Source organism: Vulpes lagopus, chromosome 12 (assembly GCF_018345385.1).
Source record: "Vulpes lagopus strain Blue_001 chromosome 12, ASM1834538v1, whole genome shotgun sequence".
In the NCBI taxonomy this organism is placed as follows: domain Eukaryota; kingdom Metazoa; phylum Chordata; class Mammalia; order Carnivora; family Canidae; genus Vulpes; species Vulpes lagopus.
Window position 1 is genome coordinate 82488788 of NC_054835.1, and position 27539 is coordinate 82516326.

General features: G+C 37.9%; 1 protein-coding gene across 6 annotated transcripts in view; it reads left to right on the top strand.

Annotated features, from left to right (window-relative positions):
* Window positions 1–27539, top strand: part of SLC4A4 (solute carrier family 4 member 4) — a 343107-nt gene that overhangs the window by 168753 nt on the left and 146815 nt on the right. For all 6 annotated transcript variants that reach the window (XM_041724407.1, XM_041724406.1, XM_041724405.1 and 3 more), the window contains one exon: window positions 23849–23925. In XM_041724407.1, coding sequence (XP_041580341.1) covers window positions 23849–23925 — 77 coding nt within the window. The remainder of the gene's footprint in view (window positions 1–23848; window positions 23926–27539) is intronic.

The following is a 27539-nucleotide window of genomic DNA, read 5'->3' on the forward strand; positions in this document are numbered from 1 at the left end:
AATGAGTCCCTGTCCTCAGGGGACTGCCTTTCTAATGAAGAAGGCAGGACACAATGGGTAAAATTGTATAAAATGTTAAGTGAAATGACTGAAAATCACATGTACACACTTAAGATTATGGAAATATCTGCTTGGCCTGGGAGTTGTGATGGTAGAAGAGGCTTCTGGAGGAGATGATTTTAGGGCTAAATCTTTAAAGGCAAAGTAGGAGTTGGACGTTGGGAGACTAGGACAAAGGGACCCTTATTCAACTCAACCTTGTAATGATTACTCCTATGTCTACGAAGCTTGAATATTTATTCTTGAATAATAATAAAAGTTGCAAACATTAACTTCTTTAACTTTTCAGTAATAAACCCTGAGCTAAGTATCTTATGTGATACCATTTAATTTTCTACACCATCCTGTGAAGTGGCTATTGTTATCCATTTTTTAGAGATGAATACATGGGGCTTAGAGAAGTTAAGTAACTTACCCAAATGATACAAATCTCAAGTGTCTAGGGCAGGTGTTGAACTTCCTCCTATGGTAGTTTCATGAGTAATATCTCATTCAACTTAAAGTACAGGAGATTCACATGATTATATTGCCAAAAAAGTAGGCTGACTCCACTATGCTATGATGTTCTAACACTCACATGATTTTCTCTGCAAATATCATACATTCATTCCTTCTAATAATTTTTTTTTCAGGGATACCTCTTCGGGAAAAATACATTTAGGTATGAAGTTTAGTCATTGATGGAGTTTGGAATCAGGCAGGATTGGGTTTGAATCCTTGCTGGTGACTTTGGGCAAGTTACTTCTCTACTGCAAATTTGGGTTTTCAACCATAAAAGTGGGTTAATCTTACCAACATAGGTTCGTTGTGAGAATTAAATTAGAAATATATAAAGTGTTTATCATATTTCACAGCACTCAAAAAATCCAACATTACCGTTACTAGCAAAGTGCTTATCGGAATTGCTCAAGAAATTATAGACCTTTTATTCTCTGAAAGTTTTATTTTTCCATGTCAGGGATCTAGATTATTGCAATATTGTTGTGGATAAAGCATCAAGGAGATTGACCAAAACGTTCAGCTTGTTGATGATGGAAATACATCAACTAGTTGGAAATCAACTTTAGGTCACATCCTGCCTGGGTCAGTCCTTTTAAGAAAACACATTTTAGTCATGAGAGAGGATTCCTCTTATTGTCTATTTATATGATATATTCTCTCCTTAAATAAACAGCTTTAATTCGTAATCTCAGTCACCCTCCCAGGGCTCCCTATTATGTACCACATCAATTCAATACATTTAATATACACATATAGATGGTCTGCAGCTTAATGATAGTTCAGCTTACCATTTTTCTACTTTAGGATGGTGTGAAAGTAATACACGTTTAATAGAGACTGTACTTTGAATTTAGATCTTTTCCAGGCTGGTGATACGTGGCACAATACTCTTTCATGATGCTGGTCAGTGGCAACGAGCCACAGGCCCTTTCAGCCATGCAATCACGAGGCAAACAACCACCACACATGTAACCATTTTGTACCCATAAACCATTCTGTTTTTTACTTTCAGTACAGTGTGCAATAAATAATATGATATTCACCATTTTGTTAAAAATAGGCTTTGTGTTAGATGATTCCATTAGATGATACAATAGGCTATTGTAAGTGTTCTAAGCACATTTAAGGTACACTAGGCTTGATGTTCAGGAGTTTGGGTGTATTAAATGCATTTTGACTTACCATATTTTCCATTTATGATGAGGTTATCAGGATATGACCCCATTGTAAGTTGAGGAAGATCTGTAATACATAATAAAGATGTGCAAAGTGATACTAAATTCTGCTGGTTGTACCTACCTATCCAATTTCATTTTCATGTCTTCCCAGTAAGAACCCCTAGTCTTATCAGCTGTTCTTTTTCTTCTGGCTTATATCATGGTAAGTTCTACTTCCATGCTTTAGTTGATTCCTCTGCCCTTCCAGGAATGCCTTTTCGAGTATTCCTATCCAAAAGTATTTAGTAGGGTCCAAATGAAGTGCGGTTCTCATGGATGCAGAAGATCTTAAAATTCCGTAGCTCCTATTATCTGTGTCTCACCACAGGAAGATTTATAGTGTATTGTTTTATGTCCTCTGTTTTCATTGTTTGTATTTTTCATTTCAGCTATGTAAAAAAAGCTCCTTTAGGGCAGGGGGTGTAAGTCATGCTTTTGTGTCTCTTTCAGTGCAGCGTAGATACTTGAAACATGGGAATTGTTCAGTAAACATTGATCAATCCTTGATTCTCCATCATTTCACTTAAAGCAACCAACAGCCTCATTTTCACTGGGGCCCATCTTGACCATAGTAAACTATGAACCAGAAATATTGTTTACCTGCAAAAACTGTTTACCCATATCTCTACTCATCCAGGTCTGATGAATTTGGTTATTTTAGTTTGCTCTAATATAATATAGAATTATTTTTCACAAACACTGTCAAAAATATCAGCTAAAGAACAGACTTCTGAACAAGGTTCCATTAATTTAATCTTTCAGTTTTCTTAGCAAGATATTTCCAGGCTTAGTGTAACTTGAAATAACTACCTTTTAAAAAAAGCTACATTTAAAGTTGCTTTTGGGGCATAAGCTCTCATCATTTTTACATTGTGTGCTTCTTATCTTAGTTGTCACCTGAGGCAGATATGAGTTTACAGCTCTTATCCATTTCAAATGCTGCCAATGTATTGAATTAGAAGTTGGAACAAAACCAAAAATGATTTCCTCTTATAGATCTTACTGGCAGGTCTGAAACCAGCCTGGGCTACTGAGAACAAAAGAAAAGCTTTCACCTCTCCTTTTCTGGACAAGTTAATACCCACCTAAATGCTTTGCCATTACTGGAGCCTAGGAACATACTATGTCTTGGAAGATTCCAGAGTGGCTCTTCACTGTACACGCTTATCTTTAAATTCAGTGTGAGACATCTAACAACTGGTATCTTCTGAGCCCTTAGAAAATACTTGCGTCCTTTTGCTGTTATTGGCAGTCAAGATCAGCTGCGTCAGACTCTTAGGTCTGAACTTTAAAGAAGAAAATGAGGTTTAGGGCTTTTTCCTGCCATCTTTTGCATATTCCAGCATCTGTCTTCACTTTGCTCTTTGTGTTATGTCTGCCTGTCTAGTTTGTAAGTCTACCAGGCAAGGACCTCTTGGTCATGTTCAATGTTTTGTTTTGTAGGTTCTTATCCAGTGTTTGATATTATCACCATCCTTAAGCATTAATATTAGATCATACTATTTTTTTTGTAGTTTTCTTTTTTGTTTTTTTATGAAACCACAGTGGCATAACTGTAGATTCTAGTTTCATCCTACAACCAGGTTACGCAGTTAACATTAGAATTTAAATAAGTGAATTGCAAATGGGACCTTTTTTTGCTTTTTTTAAAAGAAATTTTAAAAATTTCCTTTTGGGTATTTCTGGAATTAAGCAATTTGAAGTCTTTCATCTGTTAGAAAGTTTACTGACTAAATAAAAATTGTAATTTTCTTGGGCTCTAGAGTTTTCTTAAAAAGTTCTGAAACTTCTTTAGGAAAGTAGTGAACCCAGCGAGTTCACTTTAACAAATTCAGGTCAACAACTGTTAGCTGAGCTCGCTCTTTTCTCATTCTGTAGTCCAATTGGAGAGAAGGAGATGAGGGAAATTCACAGGTAACAATGATTTGAGAGAGGCAATGGTAAGTATCCCTAGAAGACTTTAAAGACAGACCAGTTTATCTACAGTGTGTATCACAGATGCATGCACTACACTCTCTGGAAATGCTTATCAGAAGACTGGATAGTGGGGCATAAAGAGAGAATTGGGAAAATTTTTTTCTTAGAGGAGATAGACTTCCACTTTTTTTTTTTTTAACTGAGGTATAATTGACATATATTAGTTTCAGGTGTACAACATAATGATTCAATCTTTGGATATATTGCAAAACGATCACCACCATAAGTCTTGTTAACAGCCATCAGCACACATAGTTAAGTATATTTTTTCTTGTGATGAGAACTTTTAAGATCCTCTCTCTTAGCAACTTTCGAATATGCAATACAGCATTATGAACTATAGTCGTCATGTTGTACATGACATCCCCATGACTTATTTATTTTAATTTTTGACTTATTTATTTTCTGGCGGGAAGTTTGAACCTTTTGACATCTTTTACCCATTTTGCACCCCCCACCCCTACCCCACCTGTAGCAGCCACCAGTGGGTTTTCTGTGAGATCACTTCACTGGATCTTAAAGGTTGGGTTGTACTTCCACAAGTGGAGGTTGCAGGAAAAATAGGATGAGACGTTGGAAGTTTGTGCTAGCTGAGGGAGAAGTAGAAAAGCAAAGTTGTTGAGAAAGCATAAAGAAGGAGTTTTTGTGAGGTCGAGTAAGTGGACACACTTAATTAGCAGAGAGGGCAGGAGAACGGAATATGTGGGTGGTAAGGTGGCAAAATAATTGAGCCATTTTGTGGAAGGTCTGTGAACAGTTTTTTAGCCTGGAGGTAGATTGGTCAGGGCTGCACGTCAAGGAAATTAATCTGCCAGGGGTTATTTGAATGGAATAGAATGGGAAGCACTTGAGGTAGGGAGAGAGTCAGGAAGGGATCACAGTGGACCAGATGGAGAGAGTGAGGATCTGGGCTTGGATTGTGACTGTGGGAATGGAAAGGAGGGGATCATGCAAGAAATGTTAGGGATGGCATCTGTAGGACTTGGCAGCTAATTGCATGTCAGGAGAGAAAGAGATAGGAATCCAGGATGCCTCAGGGTTTGAGCTTGCAACCAGGGAGCTAATAGGAAAGCATTTATGGAAAAAGGTGAGGGGATATCCAGGAGCACCACGGTGTACATATCTGTCCCTGTCGTGCATGCTGCAGCCATCTTTGGAAATATAGTTCACTAGGAGATTTTTAGATGATTTATCATGGGTCAAGATTCTTATAGATTTCTGCTTTGTTATCACATTCTCACTTTATTTTGTTGAATCCATCTAAACCTTTCTCTCGGGTGCAGAATCACTACTACATCTTAGTTTTCCTTAGGCAACTCATACATTTAGAGCATTTTATCTTGATTCCAGGCATTTCACCTTCCATCCCTCTTTCTTCAGCAGGTTTAAGATGTGGGTCTGTTCTTGACTGGGAATCTTATTTGGGTCATTTATTGTGTCATTCTCACAAATGTTTTTGGTCTTTTAAGAGGCAAAAGGAAATTTAAGTAAAGCTTTCAAAATTTCCTCATGGTAACTTTTTAAAAGACTAAGAAATAAAATCTTTCAGCAACCTGACATCAACCATCAGACTTTTTAGTTAACAAAAGACATTCAAAAAACTTATGTGGTATCCAAGAATGAGTTACAACATTCTTCAAATAGAGACAGTTCTAACCACTGTTTTTTTTTTTTTTTAAACAATGAGAGTTTGTTACTATTTATCTGAGCTTCTGAAAGAAGTCTCATTAGGTTTTTCGTTGATATCTAGTATTTACAGTGAGCTAAAGTATATGCTGACTCTAGAAGCCTACAAATGGAATCAAAGTGGAGAAAGAATAAAAACTTAGAAATTCGGTTGTATTTCAGAGTACTGGGGCCTTGGAAGAGATTTCAAGAGACACAGATTTGGAAAAATTTTGACAATGTGCTGGAATTATAAAATACATTTTTTTCCCCACCAAGGAGGGTTTGGGATTTGTGAGCATCAGACTTGTACTTGGCAGTATGGTAATATGCGGAATATATTCATAATCAAACTCTTCCTCTGATCACCAAATCTGTCCCCTTTCCTGACCTTCCTGCTCCTTATTTTCTCTCTCTTCCCCTCTCTGCTCAGTGAACCACTAAATCTGTTAGATGTTACCTCTGTAATGTTGCATGCCTTCCTGTCATTCTTTTTATTCAGGTCCTTTTTTCCTCTTGTTGAGTCTAATCCAGTAGCCTGTCATCTGGGGTCACTGCTTATAGTTGGGCACCTGCAAACACCTCCTGTACTTTGCCTTCCAGTTAATCGTATCATACCTGGCTGATAAGTTACCTCCCCTGTGGAAATAGTCGGGGACACCTCAGTGGATCTCAAACAATATCCAAACCCCTAGGCCTGGCACTGAAGGCCCATTGCCCAGTGACCTAAATTTGAGTAAGAAGCATTTCACACTACTGTGGTTCCCTTTATTTTCACTACATTCAGGAGCTACTTGCTATTACTTGAATTTACTGAGTGCTTCCCTCTGTTAGTGTCTTTGGCGTGAACATTTTCTTTATTTGGCATTCTCTCCTTCCTCTTGAAACTTTCTGTCAAAACCCAGCTCATCCTTCAGTGCCCACATTCTCCGTGAAACCTTCCCAATCTGAGATACTCTCTAGTGACCTTGAACTCTAAAAGCGTCTTTTTTGAGATTTCTCACATGTATCTCATTCTGTTTTAATAGTATGTACTTACTACCTCTATTGGCTGTACTTCTTTTTTTAAGGGTAGGACCCAAGTCTAATTTGTTTAGGTATCTTCTATCACAGGGATGGATAAACTAAGACCCATGGACCAGATTTGACACTTGCTGCCTCGTTCTGTAAATAAAATTTTACCGAGCCAAGCTCAGTAGTTTATATATTGGCTGTGGATGCTTTTATACTACCATAATAGTATAGTTGCAATAGAGATTTGTGGCCCACAAAGCCTAAAATACTTATTATTTGCCACTTGATACAGGAAAATTTTTCTGACCTTTGCATTATAGTACTGGTTTTCAAAATGGGGATTGGAGAGCCCTGGATATCCCTGGGACCCTTTCAGACGGTCTTGGGATTTTCTTTCTATTAGTCAACCAAAATAACATATCTCAGTTTATTGAACACAGAAGGAGACATGAGAATCCAGATGTATTTCATTAAGCCATACATTAAAAAGATTTGTAAAAATGTGAAATAGTGGTGGTTTTTTGCTAATTTTTTTACATTGGAAAATAGTTATTTTTCATAAAATATATTACTTATGTTAATATACAATGGGTTTATGATGTAATTTTAAATCAATAAATATTTTAAAAACTTTAGTTTTAATTCCTAATATGCTAAATATTGATAGGTATAACTCATATAAACAAATACTCTTAATTTTTAAGTGTGTAATGGTATCTTGAGACTAAAAAATTTGACAACTGCCGCTCCTTGTATCTAGTGGAATGCCTTCTACAGAGCAGTAAGTCAATAAATGTTGAACAAATGAATGCATAATGCATTGATTAGGCATGGTGGAATGAGGATGAATTGAGGTAGAATGAAGAAGAGTTGGTCTTCCTGATTTTCTTTGCTGTTTTCATGACAATTAGTAAGTCAATCAAAAATCCATGGGCTGGATTTTGCTACAGTGACAACTAACCCCCAAAGTGTCTAAGTTATTTAACACCATGGAAGCTTCTTAGTCATATTACTCTATGTCTGATGTGGGCCTTGAGGAAGTTCTGCTGATCATTGTTGGTCAGCATCTAGGCTAATGGCAGGCTTCTCTCAGTCTGTGCTTTCACAATCACTGTGGCAGTAGGAAAGGCTTATGGTGACTCACAGGCCTCCTCTTCAACTTCGGACCAGCAATGACACATATTACTTTCACTCACATTTCATTTGCCATAGTGAGTCATGTGTCCACAACTTACTTTAAAGAATTGTTATCCTACATGGGCCCAGAAGGTAGAGACTCAGAAATATTTGGTGGGCAGCACTAATGACTACCACCCAGTTATAACAGAAATTGTAGCCATGACTTTGAAGTGTGTCCTTGGCAGTGCTGAGAGAAATGTGAAGCTACGTAAGGCCAGTATACAGCAGATCTGTCCTCCTGTGTACTCTTCTTGGTGGAGGATGAGGGCTTCTCTCATAGTGAGGAAAGCCTGAGGTTACCAGTTCAAGGTCTACTGAAACCACTGGGGCTGTGGTTTTACAGGAGACTTCTGAAGCAGACTAGATTAATTTGAAACTGATGGAGAGTATTTCATGCCGATATACAATAAACCACTTTTATTAGACCAAACAATGTCTGGATTTAATTCTTGGAGACAACTGAAGATCTGACTACTTGAATTAGTATGGCTGTACACATGTGAGTGAGGGGAGGCCAGAGGAAAAACAAATGCAGTATGTCAGCTGGAGATATCAGTTTCAAAGTTAGTAATGAAATTTCTTCTTGGCAGCAAACAGTAGAACTTTACTTTGATGAAAATTGCTGGCAGAATCTTCAGAAATACGGCTTTTCTTTCTGTGGTAAACTGAATGTTTATGGTGTTTATAGTTGTTCTGGTAATTCAGATACCAATTCTCCTCTGAATGCATCCTCCACCTCAGTCGCTCCTCATCCGCCCCTCATCAGGCCAAAAGCCCCTGTAATCTTTGGACTCCTCCTTATCCTCCAGCTGTACCCTCTGGCTGTTTTCCTTATTCATTTCTGCCCTTCTGTGACTCTCCATTGCAACTGCCCTACTTCAGATTCTCATCATCTCTTGTGTGAACTATTTCACTTTCCTCCTATTTTCCCAGTTTTTTTTTCCTTACCCCCCTTTAAATCCATCACTCATTACTGCTGGAAGGACCTCTCTAAGTCTCAAGTGCAAACATATCACTCCCTTTGCTCAAAAACCTTTAGTGACAGTTCTCCATCTTTTATATGCTCAAGCCCAAGCTCCTTAGCCGGTTGATATTTAGAAGATCAAGTCCAAGTTCTCTAATCTGTGAGATGCCCCCTGACTTGCTATCTACCCAAGTCTCTAATCATCCCTGACATTTCCACTCTTGAACTACAGGCTCCAGTAATATTTGGATTCTCATATTCTTAGGTTCTATGTCTTTGAGTCCCTTTCCCTTATTCATGCTGTTCCAGCTACTGTCAATTGATGTGGCTAAATTTAGCCTATCCTTGAAACTCTTGCTTCTCCCAGGATACTTTTTAAAAAAAATCATATCCCTCTTTTCTCCTTTTCTCTTCATCTCACCAAAGCACCCCTCCCCCCTTCCCCCACATTGCTTTATCATCACACCATGATACAAGTATGTTTCCTGCATGATTGCCTAAGTGCTCAAGGAACCTGAACCACATTCATCTTTGAATCCCCATTGCCAAGCACAATGTGACACTTAATAGATGTTCAGTAAATTTTAGATTGGACTAATTCATCCACCTGACTCTTGCATGGGCATGTTACTGGCTAAACATGGATTGTCAGTTACACTTGCATTTCCTTTGTCTTGACTGGATTGCTATGTCCTCATTAGGTTGATGTGAAAGATAGTCAATCTAAAAACAAATGAGAGGAAATAGAATATGTAGCATCTACTTAACTAGAATGTGTAGTATCCATTTGCCTATGATGATGGGTACTCTTGGAAGGAATGATGATAAACTTCAAATTTGTCTATATTTTCTTATTTGTAAGACTTGCTTTTTTTTCTTTCTTTTTTTTTTTTTTTTTAAGATTTTACTTATTCATGAGAGAGGCAGAGATACAGGCAGAGGGAGAAGCAGGCTCCCCACAAGGAGCCCAATGCGGGACTGGATCCCAGGACTCTGGGATCATGCCCTGAGCCAAAGGCAGACACTCAACCACTGAGCCACCCAGGCGTCCCTTCTTTTTTCTTTTGTAGTGAGAGATGGTGATGGTGTAAGGAACTATTAATGGGCCATGAATTGTGATTCTTCTTGCATAGATTGACATTCTTTTGTAGAAAACTGTGATTTGTTAATCACTCAGGGCATAATAATGCCCAACACACAAACACTTAACAAATATTTGTTGATTAAAGGAACAATTAACCAACACACAAACACTTAACAAATATTTGTTGATTAAAGGAACAATTAACCTTAAAATAAGAAAGGACTGAAAAGAATATGGAAACTTAGAGCATGAATGATTTTTCTGTATTTGTCAGGTTATAGTCTTCACATCAAAACTAACCAGCCTCAGTAGCATGAGGGAGGCTCTGCTGCTTTTCTGTGGCTGCTGATAGTAGTAGAATTTGAGAACTGCATTCTTTGGCTACCTCCATTTCCTACTGACTAGGTCATCTATCCATGGTTGACATGCCCCCAATAAGGCAATTATGACTACTATGAGCTGACATTTATCCAATCTGGTGCTGGTGCTTTGGAACAAATGAGGACTCTTCTTCCTCACCCACTTGATGTTAGGTGTGACCACATGACTTGGCCTTGACCAGTGAAATGTGAGCCGAAGTCATGGGTGTCATTCCTGGGGAGAGCTTGAAGAACCAGTACATTCTCTAGTTTCATTTTTCCTTCAAACCAGCAGCATTCCAGGAAGTGGCTGTTCCATGCATTTAGGTCCTGGCCTAAGGACAGAGATGTAGAACCAAGCCCCAAGCCAATCCACAAGGGACATTATTCTGAGAAGTAAAGCACTGTTGTTGTAAGCCATGAGATTTTTGAGGTGGCTCTTTCACTGTACCCTTGCCTATCTGGCAGAGAGAGTATTTGAGGTCACCCAGTGAGGGACCAGGGTTTGACCTCAGGTGTGTAGATGTCAGATGGTACAGTTACTTTTTATTTCTGTCTCTGCTTCTCATTCTCTCTGCCTTTAGGTCTCCCTGCTCTCAGCAACATATAGTGCTCTTTTCTGCTGACAAGAGGTGTGGACACTGATGACTCAGAGTTCTGTTGTTTCAGGTCAGAAAATGAAATCCCCGGTGTGTTTCAATGAGAGGCAACAAGTCAGCATTCAGAAGTGTAATTTTTGGGGACGGTTCTGTTTTCTAAAGCCCATTCCTATCAACCGCAGGAAGCAGCTGGAGCATATACACTTATGGGCCGTGATCAGCTTTGGCCTCAGGAAGAGCCATGCACTGATGGGTTCTGCAAGTAGTAACCATGGTTACAAATCAACGAACAGTCTTGTTAGGCGAATATAGTAGAGGGACTAGTATCAGCATCCTTTCTGAGGGGGAAGAACAGGAAAAATTCAGTTATAATGGCAAGTTTTCACCCTAGTAAAAGTTATACTTTAAAAAAAAATGGATTCTTCCAGCACATGTGTAAGCTGGGGTCTGGATTTTAGGAATTCCTGTAGGTGTCAAGGTTGAACCATTTCCCCAATTTCCAAAGGACATCTATGAATGATTTTTGTCTGAGTTTCTAGGGAAGAGCCTAGAGCCTGTATGAAAGTGGCATTTCCTCTTAAGCAGCTGGTAGCTTAGGCTGTGTAGACTGACTGTTATTATTAGTTGTAATAATGTCAGTAATAGTCGTGACTGTTGTCTTCAGTAAGAATGATTATTATTACCTTGGATCGGGAGAGTGCCTTTCCCTTTAGTGGTGATAATTTTATTCTATCCAGTTACAGTGATAGAGTTTTGGGGTGTTGTTATATTAATTCATTCAAATTGTCAATTCATTCCCTTAAATATTTTTATGTACCACTCTTTTGCCAGTGTTTTGCTAGGTGCAGGGAAAATACAGTGAAGAAGGCAGACACAGTCCCTACCTTTAGACACCTACTAGTCAGGCATGTTTCCCAGGAGGAGGATGATATTTGTGATAAGCTGATTCTCCTGAGTAGAGGGGGCGGGGGTGCTTATAGAAAGAGTGGGTCATCCCTGAAGGGGAAGAATGAGCACCTGGAGACTATCTAGGAGGTGAGCAGACAGTGAGGGATCTGACTCAGCCATAGGATGGTGATTAGAGAAATCAGAGAAAGGGCAACTTAATTGGTTTATGTGGGCTGGCTTAATACAAATATGTAAGCACAAGCAGACTTTGCTTTGGTTCTTTCGAAAACAGGCCCTATGGGCAAACATTTTAGGAAAAAAGATACTGACTTCACACTCTAATGTTTGAGATAAAGATTTGAATGTAGTTTTTATTTTTATGATTCAGTGATTCATGAATTTCAGTGATTTTCTAAAAGATTAATGATCTGATGCAAGTTCAGGCTGGTAAAGCCCTGTTGGCAAGGATTTAGTCCCATCTCTCTTATGTGAGGATGCAGGATTTTCCCATTAAGGGACTTTTGTTTGCCAATTTGGGGGAGGGGATGAGAGCTACAGGGACCAATTCCTCAGTGCTCTATAGAGAGTGTGAAAGGAAAAGCAAAGGCCTCTAATTATGAAAATGTATGGTTAAGCCTGGAAATATATGATGTTGTATATTATTTCTAAGAAGTTATGTGTATTTAAATGAAAGCCAGCTCTTTATGAGCATGTGTGTGCTTTGGTTGGCATATTCTATTTCCTTTTTTTTTTTTTTTTTCTTTTACTTTTTTAAAAGTAAGCTCTATGCCCAGAACTCATGACCCGTAGGTCAAGAATCACATGTTCTACTGACTGAACTAGCTGGGTACCCCAGCTGTTTCTTGATTCATGTAGATGCTGCTACTTACCTGGAAAATTAAGGTGGTTTACTTCATATAAGAATGAGCTTTATTACAATGAAATAGATTGCTTAATTATGTGGCAAGTTTCCTGTCATCAAAAGTATATAAACAGGTATTAGGAGATTATGTCTGGTGTTACAGAAGAAGAACTGCTTGATAAAGTTGTTCAGATGATCAGGCAGTCCTTTAGCTCTGTCATTCTGTGATCCATGTTGATAATAACATACCCAGTCTTCCAGATTATCTACCCTGTGGGGCATTTAAACTTATTATATCTACCCTCTGCATTATATCCTTGCTCCAGAGATAATGCATAACTGTGAGAAGATTCTAGTCGCACTATACTAAAGAAGTTTCTGAAGCTAACGTTTTGACACTCATTCAAATTATTTCTGATATGAGTTTCTCATTCCCTGCTGCTTTTTTCTTCATTTTGGTTCAGCAGAAAATGGGTTTTTTAGAAAGTACCTTTGCCCACTGATTTAAACCATCTTTAAACAGCATAACTAGACCCAGTGAAGCATTCTTTTTGCATTTTTTTTTGTTGTTGTTTGAACCTTCCTGTATTTTACCACTTTCTTTTTCCCCTCCATACCACTTCAGTGGTAAATATAGAAAGGAGTATATTGCTCTCATATCAGAATGACAGGTCTAGAATGAACTAAGATCAGAACACATTAGAGATTACCTAAAGAACCTTCTGTCATCATGATGTAGCATACAAAGTAAGGGTGGTACATATCACATAGTTTTCCCAAGTAAATAATTACTAATGACCTCTGTGCTCAGGGAGGCACCTCCCACATTTGCTAGACGCTAACAACTTTGGTTTGCCTGAGGTTGCTGCATACCCACGATGGGATGAATAACAGCTACAGGTAGGCCTCAGTCCTCATCTCCTGAGTGGACTCAGATAATTCCAACCCTCAGCTGCCACCTCTCAATTCTCTGAACTCATCTCCTTGGACTGGAAAAGTATGGATGGTGGGATTCTGCTGTGGCAATTGTATTTCAGTTTCCTGGGGATCTTGAGGTCAGAGAGGATTTATGTCCATGATTATAGGCCAAAGAGGAAAAGAAGAAAATGAACACCTATTGAACATCTGTGCAGGACATTTGCTCATGGGTTCCCTTGCTTAATCCTTGTAGCAATCCTATAGGGGATTATTATTATTATTCCATTTTACAATCTTTTGTTAATCTAACTTTGTCTAACTTGCCATGCTGATGTAAATTATCTCTTGGGTTCCTTTTATATTTTTCCTTATGAACCCATTAAGTTCATGTGGAGAGGTAAGGTGTGAGCTACCACCTTGTACTGCCCTCCCCCCATCTGCAGGCCAGTCAAAAAATGCTGGCTGTGGCCATTGGCATCATGCAGGTCAGTGTCATGGAGTTAAAGAACCCCACCCTTGTGGTTTCTTAGAACTAGATGTGATTTAGGAGCCGGATGGTATCAACTCAGAACTGCAAGTGTCTCATCTCAGCTTGGGCTTTTCAGTAAGAAGGAAATCCTGGGCCCATCTTAATTCTCGTCAGGACTCTCCAGAATAACTGTAGGATCGCTTGAGGCCTTGCAGCTACCACATCATTTGGAACCTAGATACCACTTTCACTGAACTCATCATAAACCTCTCCACGGGGGAGAAACCGATATGAGCAAATGCACAACCAGGAAAGGTGTTGCACCCTTCCTTTGCTCTTCATCAGATTTGTAGAACTTAAATGTGGAGAGTCTTCAAGACCACTTACGTGATAGAGGCCCTGTGGGCCCAGAGATGTTGGTGCCCTTCTTTCCTGGAGGCTGTTGGGTTGTGGGTGACTTGTGATTAGCAACTGTATAATGTGTATCAAGCAACTGGGTGTGCATCAGCAAGGCCATGAGGAGTTACTACTTGAGGAAGCCGATTTGCATGGCTCTTCTTCAGGTCACCTTTGGTGAGCCATAAATAGAGCAGTGAAGAGAGGCTACATTTGTAACTGGAGGACCAAACAATGTGTCTATCTCTTAATTAATCTTTTAAAGTTTTAGGGGCATTTGGGTGGCTCAGCCAGTTAAACATCTGATTTGTGGTTTTGGCTCAGGTCATGACCTCAGCATCATGAGATCGAGCCCTGCATCAGGTCCCATGCTCAGCACAGAGTCTGCTTGGGATTCTCCTCTTCCTCTGCCCCCCTCCACGTGAACACTCTCTAAAATAAATAGATAGGTAATAAAGTTTAATATCTGTGTCTATGCCTGCGTCTGTGTCTGTATTAAATCAACATTGATATTGGCATCCGTGGCTATGTATTTATTTGGATGCAGATGTAGGACTATGCTAAATGGCTTAATTTTTCTGCCCATACTTTTTCCTTTTTTTCTGCATAGACTTTTCAGGTGTAAAGGTTTTTAGTGACTAAAACTATATATTAGAATCTTTGGTATTTGAGACAGAGCTGTCAAGAAAAATTTCCCTTGCCATAATTTTAAAAATATGTGTAAATATTATTTCATGGGGCATGTTAAAACTACTTAAAATTGATTTTGAACTCTTAAAATTTTGATTTCCATGTTTATATTAAAATTTGACTAAATCTCCCAACATGGTCTACTCCTTAATAAAGGCTCAAATTGGGACCCCTGGAGTGGCTCAGAGATTACCACCTGCCTTCAGCTCAGGGCGTGATCCTGGAGTCCCGGGGTCGAGTCCCACATCGGGCTCCCTGCCTGGAGCCCGCTTCTCCCTCCGCCTATGTCTCTTCCTGTCTCTCTCTGTCTGTATCTCTCATGAATAAATAAAATCTTAAGAAAAAAAAAAGGCTTAAATTAATTTCAGGTACTTAGATATAATAATAGCTTTAACTTTATTATAGATATTTTTATTAAAGTATAATGTGCAAATGGTTATGAAATTGAAGAAAAGCATAGGACTTCTAATGAAAAAACAAGCTCCTTTGCTTCACCTTTTTTGTTCTAAGACCTGTCCATTTAACAACCACTTTTAATTCTTTGAATTGTCTCTAAATTTTCTTTTTGTAGTTTTTTCGTAGTTACCTTCGTATCTCTGTATACTGGGCTTATCTTGCTATTTCTGATTAATTATTCTTAGATATTGTTTGTTGGTTTTACCTGCTTTGTACATTTTTCCTCCCTCCAAATAGGTTTGTACCATTATTCTTAGTTCCATTATTATTTATATTTGTAGTTTTAGGTAATAAGCCTATGCATTTTTGTTTGGTTAGTTGGTTGGGGCTTTTTTGGTAGTAAGTATTGATGGGATCTTTTGACTACTTACCTGATGAGAGAAGGAGGTGAGCTTCCCTACTCTTCTTGCCCCTCTCCTCACTACTTCCACTTCCAGACTTCTGTTATTGGTACTTCTTTTTTTTTTTTAATTTTTATTTATTTATGATAGTCACAGAGAGAGAGAGAGGCAGAGACACAGGCAGAGGGAGAAGCAGGCTCCATGCACCGGGAGCCCGACGTGGGACTCGATCCCAGGTCTCCAGGATCACGCCCTAGGCCAATGGCAGGCGCTAAACTGCTGCGCCACCCAGGGATCCCCAAAAGTATTTTTTTTTTTAAATCTAACTTTTTTTTTTTTAAGTCTAACATTTTGAAAGTATCCAGGAAGAGAGAGGGAGAAACTCATTTGCTGAATCCTATAATAAGTTGAACTGGTAGTCTTTTAAAATTATTTTAAATATTGACACTTCATTAATTTAGAGAACCTCTCCATTAATCTGAATTAGCAAAATTTTACTATATTTTGGATCTGATGTCTACATAGATATAAGAGAGTATGTCCCACATATGGAATTAGACACTGGTACCTGTGCTTGGAAAGATGTGGCTGTAGGAAATTAATGAACTTCCTCCTTAACTTGGCTCGAGGACATTTAGTAAGATGACTTTGGGTCATTGCCTATTTGCAATGAAGGCAATGAGATATTTGTTTACTTCTGACATAATCTGCTGTTGGTCTTCTGTACTTTTACTAGTCAGCATAGTCTTGCCGATGGTTATGTTTTTTTCTGTTTGTAGTTTTTTGATATAAGGTCACAAATCATTTTATATACTTCCATCTGTGTGCTTTGGACAGAATGACTCTTTGTAGTTTTATATTATGTTTGTCTGCATGTGTGTGAGGCACAGAAAAAGAAGTATTATAGAATCACAAATACCGTATGTAATCACAAGAACCATAGATGCCTTGGAGTACTTTATGTGGACTTTACTATTTATATTTAGTAAGTGTCCTAGTCCTTGTTTGTTTCGGAGTGTTTCCTCAGCTGAATAGAGATTTTTTAAATGTCTTTTTAATTTGTGTGTGTGCCCAGAGAAAGAGAATGAAATTTTTAAAAATTAACTACTTGTTTTAGGTCATAATAAAAATTAAATATCCACCCTGAGTATTACTAGAACAGGAGTCACTATGATTAGAACATTTTGCTTTTTGCTGGTTGAAATTTAAAAAGAATTAGAAGAGATGAACCTTGCATATTTGGTGTTGAGATGCCTAAGACCTAACATTGAGTTTTGGGAAAAGCCCACAGAATAGTAATAAATAAGAAAACAGAGAATGGGATCAGAGAAGTTGAGGTCAGATAGATTATCTACAGGCAGGTTGACAGCAGAGGTCTCAAAATGGTAGAGAATGATCTTTAAAAGACTAGAATAGCATTTGTGAGGATTTATTGGCGTAGCTGTTCTGTGTGTTGTTTGGCTTCTGCACACTTGCAGTCTCTCCAGAAGATGTCTTCTCCATTACCTTTGTCCCATACGTTAGAGATGACTTCAGCTTGTGGTTGGCACTTGGTCACGATACTTTGATACTTACCTGGATCTTTTGATGTCTTCTTCCTTCCTCTAAATTTGCTTTACTTCCCAAGTCAGTCACATTCTTTGAGTTATTTCAGTTCCCCCAAACTTCTCTCTGCTCTTCTCTTTCACTGAGGTCCAGCCACTCTCCCTTATTTCTCCTCTCATTTTCACCTCCTGATCCTTCCTTCACAGGGGGTTTCTCTTTTTTCCCCTTTATTGCTTCTCACGTCTGTTCCCACTGCTGACTGACAGGCTGTTAGTCAGTTTGGCAGAGTCTTTTCACTCTGTTAGTTCTGGGCCAGCTACAAACTTCTTCCATATTTACTCTACGGCTTTCCAAGTCTGAGGGCTCTTGGAGTGTGCACACAGCATCTCCCTTCGTAGGAAATGGACTTTGAACAGTAGTGTTTATAAGAGTAACTCCAAATGGAAGTAAAATGATACCCAGTTGCTATTATCCATTCATTCACAAATATTTATTAAGTGCCACTTAGTGCCAAGCTCTGAGGCTAAAACTGAATAAGACGAACCTAGGGCTTTGACTCTGGGCTCTTGGAGTTTATATAATATTAAATCATGAACAAACAACAAAAATTTTCTAAACAAAACAATTAAAAATGAAATAAGTAAAAACATCCAAACTGATTTTCTCTTAGTAATAAAATTCTTTCAAAGAACTCCTTCTGATGATATTTTTAACTTTCTTTCATCTAAAATTTGCAATTGAAATATTTCTGTATTTTATTTGAAGGTTGGGAGTAAGAATGGGTTGGAGGTCTTAATGGCAGTTGATGTTATTATTATTTTTAGTGGGGACAGGTCTTTTTTTTTTTTTTTTTTTTTTTTTTTGGGGACAGGTCTTGATATTTTGTTGCCATGGAAGACTAGGAAACTGGGGCCCCTGAGTGGCTCCGTTAGTTCAGTGTCCACAACTCTTGATTTTGGCTCAGGTCTTGATCTCAGGGTTGTGGGATCCAGCCACATCAGATGCCACACTCACTAGGGAGTCTGCTTGAGATTCTTTCTCTCCCTCCCCCTCTGCCCCCTTACCCCCAGTCATGCACTTGTTTGTATTTTCTCTCGTTCTCTCTTTCTAGATAAATAAATAAAATCTTAAAGAAAAAATAGAAGACTAGAAAACTGGTCTGACAAAATCTAAGCTTCTCTTTTAGCCATTTTTTCTAGACTTTCTCCAACTCATTGCTAGAGTCCTAGTTGATTTATTCTGCTTGTCCCCTTATATTCCTATTTTTAGTAGTTGAAATGGGAAGAAATTGCTGTTGGATTAATTTGAAATATGGTAGAAAACCAATATGGAAATAATGGAGAGTTGGCTGTATGTACATAGTGGAATTTTACAAATACTTGGCTACGATTATGAGGTAGGACATTCAGAAGCATGTGGCATTATTGCTTTTATATTTACATTGCTGTTGCTTTTAGCACTCTTTCTCCTTCATCACAGAGCTGTAGTTTGGGGCTACTATTTAATCACAGTGGCAAACAGTAGCTGAGTTGAGTTTTCCCCGCCTTTTTCTCTTTATGAAAATGAAAAAGTAAAGAAATGTATACTCTATTTCTGGGAATAGCTAAACTGGAAATCAAAAACATTTCTGCTTTAAATATTCTTTATGATATTACATTGCACATAACTGGCATGGAAATAGAGTATATTCTTTTTGTTTGAATATTAAATTTTCTCTTTATTAGAAATGGTGAAGTTTGTGTCTTTTTTTTTTTGTGTGTGTGTCTTAATTTTAAATAACATAGGCCATTTTTTTCTCAGAAGCAATGGGATTGGTATTAAGAGATCCAGATTTAAATTATAGTTTACTTGCTGTGTGACCATGAACTTAACTTCTTTGAGGTTCATTTTGTTTATGTGTAAAGTGGTAATAGGAATAATACTAACTTCAGTGAGCATTATATGAGCATTAAGTAAATAATAATGTAAGTTAAAGTACTTAGTACTTAAAAGAATTAGTTGCCCCTTAATCTTAGATATGGATGATTTCTAGTAGAGTTGTTATGTCAACAAGGGGGGGAAAGTGTATCAGCCACTGGGGTACAGAACACGTTGGCATGCATTCTTCTAAAACTACATTTATTATTAGTTTTACGGTCTCAAACAGTTCAAATTAGATCCATACCTCCAAATTTTCTGACATGGACACCCAGATTCCCTTATGTCTGTTGTATGTAAGTTACCTTAGTTATTTTTCATGCTAAAAATAATATTTAATTAAGAATAAAATATCCAGTTTATTTCATATCCAAGGTGATCTTTGTTTTAGCTTGTTCTTAGGTTCTCTGTTGCTTCATGGTAAACGTATTAGGTGAGGAAGTTTATGTGTTAATTGCATTACATACATATTTACATTTTTATCTAAGGCGTACACATTTAAATATCTTCCTCTTCCAACACTGTAGTTCTCCTCATCTCTTTCCATTGTATCTAATGGATATAATCATAAAGGACTTTATGAATTGCTACATGTGTGCTAAAGAATAACAATGATTTTCAAAGTTAGTACAGAATGCAATTAATTTTTATGGAAGACAGTGTGTACCTGCCAAGTGTGTACTTTCAAAATGAAATTGTTTTTGATTGTGTGAAAATGCCTAAAATGTGATTCTCCAAAGCTTTCTTTTTCTTATGGCCAGAAAACAGTGATATAATTTAAATTAATTATAATTATGTACCTGAAGCTGATTCTTTTTCTTTTATAGAAGTCAAACTTAAAAAAAAAAAAAGTTTCTTTGGATCAAGAGAAGTTATATGAAATTTGTGTGCCCTGGATTTTGATGGAAAGGGCCGACTAATGGTAGCTTTGAGCAGAATGAATCCCTACTTGTGCAAGAAGTAGTGTACTCAGAAAAAAAAAAAAAAAAGAAGTAGTGTACTCAGGGTACTCTTGGCATTTCACCTTTTTGGTACAAGCTGACATTTTCTCTTACTAGCACCACTCATTCAGGATTGCATGAGTTTGCATTATAGGCTCAAACTGTAAATAAGAGAACGTCGATTTATCCTGATAACGTGTCTTATTGAATGTCAGGTGCAAAATATCTACAATAGAATGTTGTTAGGGATCAGTAGCATAACAGCTTCGTGGGTTTGCTAAAATGCCATGCACAAATTTCTGATTCCGGATATAATTGGGTTTGTAATCTCTTTTTGGCTCTTGTCCTTGTCTTCTTTGATTTGAGTGATATGTTTCTGGAAAAGGCTGATTAAATAATGAGTTTCCAAATTATTTATTTATTTGATTGTGCAGGTGAGGATTTAGAGGAATAGCCAAGCAAGACACTTTCTGTGTGTTGATGTCACTAGGTTGCTAATTTAATGATTTCTTGAGATACAATAGTTTGGAGCAGTGGCTTGAAGGAGGGCAAGGCTATCAGAACTACCCCTCTGCCTACTTCAATTTATATATTTCTTTTTTTTTTTTTTTTAATTTATTTATGATAGTCACAGAGAGAGAGAGAGAGAGGCAGAGACACAGGCGGAGGGAGAAGCAAGCTCCATGCACCGGGAGCCTGATGTGGGATTCGATCCCGGGTCTCCAGGATCGCGCCCTGGGCCAAAGGCAGGTGCCAAACCGCTGCGCCACCCAGGGATCCCAATTTATATATTTCTTTGAATTCCAATTCTGACTGGGACACATCCTCTTCTTAAGATAACTGGTTTATTTAGAGCAGTGGTTCTCAAACTTTAGCATGTTTCAAAATTACTTTAAAGGTTTGTTAAAACCTCATTACTGGGCCCCAAACCCAGAGTCTTGATTATATTGTAGTTCCCCCTAATCTGCAGGACCTATATTCTGAGATTCCCAGTGAATGCCTGAACACTATATATACTGTTTTTCCTATACACACATACCTATGGTAAACTTTACTTTATAAATTAGGCACACTAAGAAATTAACAACAGTAACTAATAATCAAATACAATTATAACAATGTACTGTAATAAAAGTTATGTGAATGTGATCTCTCTCTCTCTCAAAATACCGTACCGAACTCCCCCTTCTTATGATGTGAGATGATAAAATGCCTATGTGATGAGATGATGTGAGGTGAATGGAGCAGGCATTGTGTCGTAGCGTTAGGCTATTATTGACCTGATGATTTGTCAGAAGGAGGATCACCTGCTTCTGGACCACAGCTGACTAGGGGTAACTGAAACAGCAGATAAGGGGGACCAGTGCATTTAGTCTAGGTTAGTCCCAAAGAGTTGTATTTCTAGTAAGTGCTCAGGTAATACTAATGTTGTTGGTCCGGGCATCATACTTTGGGGACCACTGCATTGGGAAGCACTTGTTTTTGTTTTGAGGTGTTTGGGCTCAGGGGTGGGGAATTTGCTAGGAGGGAGGTGGGAAAACAGGGGAGCATGTTTATCATCTTGCTTGGGGTTTACCTAGAAGTGTTGACTTCTGGATTCCTCCATGTATTACAAAGTTACACCTCAGTGATGCTGTTGATATTACTAATCACTAATAAAAATGAGAATCAGATAATGGTAGGAGGGACAGTAGATTTGGTTTTCTTAACATTTGCCTACTTTTCCCCATCTGGTTCCTGCATCTTCCTTGAGCCTGTGCCTTCTTTGGACATCCCCGCCCCCCTCAAGTACAAATACAGCCATACTATCATGAGAGAAATGAGGAAGCAGTATATGAAGTTTCTTGGAAAAGTTGTGACATCAGTCAAGATTACCATTGTAATAAAAACTTCACTAATTTGGCTTCTTCCTATTTAGATTTTGCAGCAGTAGGGCAGTACTTTGGCTAAAATGTACCTTTGTAGTCTTTATAGTTTCCAAAGCAAATTGATGAATTTAGGATATTGCCCCGAAAATTTAAAGCACTTAATGAAACTTCTTTCACATTATTTCAGGACTGCCACTACATCAATTGATTTTATAATTAGAAATCAGTCTTATTTATGAATATATGTAAGTTATTTTTAATTCGTGGTGAGGATTGCCATGGCTTAATTGCTTTAAGAATATATAGTTCAGATTTCCTCACTTACGCAGGTAGAATTTTCACCCAGTTGGTCCAAATAACTGCTTTTGCTTTTAATGTAAGGTGTAGAATTATAGCTACTCATCGTTTCCTATTGCTTTCAAGCCCAGCATTATTTGAGAGCATTCACGTTTGTACCTGGTGTCTTTTGTTTTGAGTGCATGCTAGAAACCTGGTATGTAGTTCAAAGAAGAAAATGTGGCCTTCAAAAGGTTTTTTAATTTTGCTCATAAAGCAGTTTTTCAGATGTAACTTTCCTTTGAAAAATGTCCTGTGCTCAAATTTTCCTAGAATAAAATGTCCCACCAGGTAAAGGGTTTAAGAGATCTAGGCCATGCTTACTCAATGAAATGCAGCAGAGTGGAAAATATCCTGTCTTGTCAGCTCAAGAAAATTATGATTTTTCTGATTTAGTAAAGACAATTATACTATTAAAAGAGCTGCTTTCATATAGACATTAAATTATTAGGAATAGATTTTAGTCTGTTAAAATTATGTATTGAAGTTTCTATCTAAAGGAATTGAAGTCTATAAACTAAAAAGTAATTTGGAAGCCAATGTGAAGCTGTGTTCAAACTTTGGTGCTTGCTTTTCAACCCTTGTCCTTTTGGTGTGAAGACCAGCCTGAGTCAGATCATTGAGGATTAATGATGAATGCCTTACTCAGCACCCTGCAGGGACTGGGTCAAACACCCTGGCTTTGAAAAGTTACTCTTTTGCTTAGTAAGCCCAGAAATTTCAAGTCCAACTGCAGAATGAACAGAATGTTATTGTTTTGATTAACATAGTCTCCTCGAAGATGGCTATCACTCTTTCAGATGTCCCTCTTCTCTTTTTTGTGTAATGGGGTCTAAAGTCATTGTCTGGATTGCCAGTTGACTTGACCTACAGCCACTGTATTGCCTGGGAGGTTGGTTCCCATCAAGTATTCCTGATGAAACCCATTCCTTAATATGAATAAGAAGATTGGCCCATCAAGGGAAAAGAAGGGATATGCTTATATTAGTCTGGCAAATGGGTATGCAAGAAGTGAGGGGCCTGCTCTAGTATTACTTTGACACAAAGAAGAGGGATTCTGGATCAGATGCCCACTAAGGAGAAATCTTCTTGATTAAAGTGTTAGCTAGAGAAGGGAACACAGATGGGTTTTCAGGGCGAGTGATACCTAGGAAGGACTGCAGAGGCCTGGAGAGAGGAAGTCCAGGCCTGTAGTCTGTGGCCATCTCTGCTGATGTGAGGAAAGAGGCCATCTCTATAGGGGGTAGGAAAGGGTAAGGATACGAGGTACTATGTAAAGGGCAGTGACGAAAAGTAAGCCAAATGAGAGTAAATCCATTTTTATGCTTATTGTTTTAGATGTTTCTTTCAAAATTTAACTCATCTTGAAATGAAGCCAGGTAATAAGACTTAAACATGGTATTTAGGATTTTACATACTTTTCATTTAACCATCTTTGTGCTCCAACCTGTACTCTGGAAAACTCTTCAGGAGAATCCCAGTGGAGCTAAAGCATCTTTGCCATCCTCATCATCATCTACAAGTGTTTACGAAGTATACAACCAAAGTCTTGTGTTTTTTAAAAGAAGTCTTTAATTAGGGTTCACCTTTGTTTTTTTTCAGGTAGCCCAGCTATGACCCATAGGAATCTGACTTCCTCCAGTCTGAATGACATTTCTGATAAACCAGAGAAGGACCAGGTAAGCAAAGAAATCACTGATATGTGTAGATGTTTTTTTTTGCATATTATCTGAGGGAAGGGAAAGTACTATGTGAAGGGCTTTGAAGTTCAAAGATAAGAATTGGTCTTCACTTTAACCTTCACAGATGTATTCTCTTGGGCATTTTAAGTCTTGGAGCTATAGTTGTCTCCGCTCTAAAATAGTAATAATAATCCCTACTGCAGGGTTATTGTGAAGATTAAAAGAGATAATTTAAGAACAAGTGCATTGATAAATTATAAAGGTTTAAGAAATACTCGCATTGGTTAACTTTTGGGGGCTGCATCAGATAAAGGTAATGATAGCTTTGTTGGCTGTATATGTTTGTCTATTAAAACATAGTAAGTAGCCTATTTGACATGAAGAGCAATTAGGTTTTGAATCTTGATTTACTTAATTTTTAAAAAAGATTTTCTTTATTTAAGAGGGAGAGAGGGAGGAAGGGAGGCAGAGAGAGAAGGAGAGCACAGGGGCAGGGGGAGGGAGAAGCAGACTCCTGCTTGCTCTTAACCTGAGCCTAAGGCAAATGCTTAAGCCACTAAGCTTCCCAGGTGCTCCCAGGTGCTCCTTGATTTACTTTCTCTTAAGAAGAATATGGTAGAATCTGGGCCATTTTTTTCAGTCGAGTGGGTATCTGGACATAGAAAATAGTGACTGGGCATAATTTTGTACTTTACATTAAAGAAAAAATGAGTTACTTTGGACTAATTGGGTGAAAATTCCACCTGAATAAATAAATCTGAGTTATATATTCTAAGGCAATGGAGACTTACGACAATGTGCCTCTTTCATGGGCAGCACTTACAGTAGTGACAGAGGATTATAGGTCTTGGTAAATTCTAAAAGGTACAGGAAAGGTGAATTTATGTTCCTTCTTGTGAAATGGCTTTTGGATTCTTTCTCCTTCCCTTCACCAGCAACACCCTATTTGGGCCTTCATCATCTCAGACTGGATTTGCTAGAGAAGCTTTGCAACAAGGGATTCCTTGTCTCTGTTTTCTCCTATTTCAATGACATACTTTTCCTATAATTGCCCTTATGTTTCTCTCCTGAATTAAGTTTAGAGTGGCTTCCCATCAAGTGAAGTTCAGATTTCCCTGCCTGACTTTCAAGATTCTCCAAAATCTCCTGTTGTCCTTCTTATTTTATTTTGTGTTTTTCATAAGAAGAACTCTCTTTGGTCAGGCTTAATTACGCCCCTTACATTGAGATTGATTCTTGATTGCTAGAGCTGCTCTCCCTTCATATGCTAATATGGATAGCTCTCCTCCCTTGTATTTGCCTCCCCCTTGAAGTGACCGGAGAAGATAATTTAAATATTGGATACACTAAAACTCAATCCACTAGGACTTGTTTAGAGTTGCCCTCAAAACTATTTGGCAATTTTGCCTCCATTCAATATTTACCAGTAACGTTCTGTTTCTGTGGTTTGCCAAGGGCTTTGATACTGGATAAGGTAGTGCACTTGATACAGGATAAAGCAGAGTTAGGAATATCTGGCTGGCTGACAGACTTTTTTGAAAAAGAAAACAAAACAAAACAAAAAACAAAAAAACACAACTTCTTTTATTATGAACAGTTCTCCTGCTAGGAATTTGCCAATAAGCAGCTGGCAAATGCTGGCTAAGAGAAATTTCTTACCTTTTTGAGTGTCTTCAGATCTGGGCATAGGCAGAAGGAATTGATGGCTTAGGATGCATATTACATAAGCTTTTGATTCCAGTGTTAGATGAAATATGTTGGAACATAATGATTTGGGGGTGTTGATTTTGCTATAAAACCTGTGTGATTATAGTACTTGAAACCAGAATCTTTGATGCCTATTATGAACATCTCATATTCATCGAGGTTCATCTTAAGAGAAACCAGGAAGATTTAATTCAGGAGTTTTGTTCTTTTTGTTTTCAATGCTGGAAGTGAAGGTTGATGAATATATCATTAAAAAAAAAAGATTTTATTTTTTTGAGAGAGAGAAATACTAAGAGTGCAAGGAGGAGGAGGAGCAGAGGGAGAAGGACAAGCAGACTTGACACTGAGGGTGGAGCCCCAGGTGGTTCCATCCGAGGACCCTGACTGAGATCATGACCTGTGCTGAAACCTAGAATCTGACACTTACCCAGACGCTTAACCCACTGAGCCACCCAGGTGCCTCTATTTTGTATGTTTAACAAAACACAATATATCATTTTAGGAGCAACTGTCCATCTACATTGTATCTATTATAGTACCTGCAGTTAATCCAATGAGTTCTTCATCCCACAAAGAGGAAGAAACTTCCTTTCTTTGCTTCCCACCAAAGAGTTTGAAAAGTTTTGGAACTGACCCATGATCTCATCTACAGCCAGAGGCAAATTAGAAATTCAAAGTAATATTTTTCAGTTTCTGTACATACTATTTTAGTACTTCAAATACAGAAGTCTCTGGATCATTTTAGGTTGAGAAAAAAAATGGGTTTGTAAAGAAGATAAAACTATGGCAAAAAAACACACAGACTAAACTCAGGCTTTTATTTTTTAACCTTTTTTTTTTTTTCTCTGTTTGGGTAGGAAGAAAAGGTTGCCAGCCTCAAATTTGTTTTGAAAAAGCTTTTATAATTAATTAGCCAATGTCCTGGAAATGATCTTGGCAGCAAAGTCAAACTTGTTCTGTATGCTTTTCCAAGTTGGCCCCAAAAACTTCCATCCGACTGGAACCGAAGTTTCTGATTGACTGATTATTGTGCCTGGCTACGATTTGAACAGTTGCAGGGGTGCCTCTCCACCTCCTGGAGCTATATAACTTCCCAGTAGCACAAGAACTCTGGGTTTAACATTCAGAGTTATGAAGAGGAGCAGAATTTCTTTGACAGCAATATAGTGACAAAATTTGAGGGCATATTTTTTATGAGATTCTGTTTTGGGAAAACAGAAGAAACAAATCTGTGGACTGCACTTTTTCTCTTTGGCTCTGCCAAGCCTATGTACTTAGGATTTCAGTAGCGGCTGCCTTATTGAAAAATAGCTCAAAATAGTTAACAGCAGAGGAGCGTAGCCAAAATTTAGGTGATTCAATGCTTCAACAATATTCCAACTTGGATGTTATATTTATTAAGGAGAAAAGCACCTGGGGAGAAGTAGATCAAAAAAGAAAAAACACATCTGGAGCTCATCTACTTGTAAATCTACATAAATAATCTCTTCTATTTTGTTGCTAAGGACAATTTTTTTTCATTATCCAGTTACCTTTCCCATTTACCTTAGATTGATTTGTTTTTCTGTCTCCTTTTATCCCTTTTCTGTTTTAAAAAGAAAAAACTTACAAGCACAATGAGTGCTTGTCAAATGCAGTGGCTTCGTTCTGATTTGCATTTGAGTATAAAATCAGCTGTGAGAATATCTTTTTTATCATTTTACTTCTTAGCTTTAACTCTAGTAGAAGTACCATGCCAAGTGGTACAATGACTTTAAAAGGGCTTGACGTTTTTTTCAGGTTATCAGTAATAGAATAACTTCTCACAATTACATGATCAACCTTCAGTGAAATTGCAGTCTGGAGACTACAGTGGATGCAGTAGTTGTAGAAATACCTTGCAGATTCTCAGGGAGACACTGCTC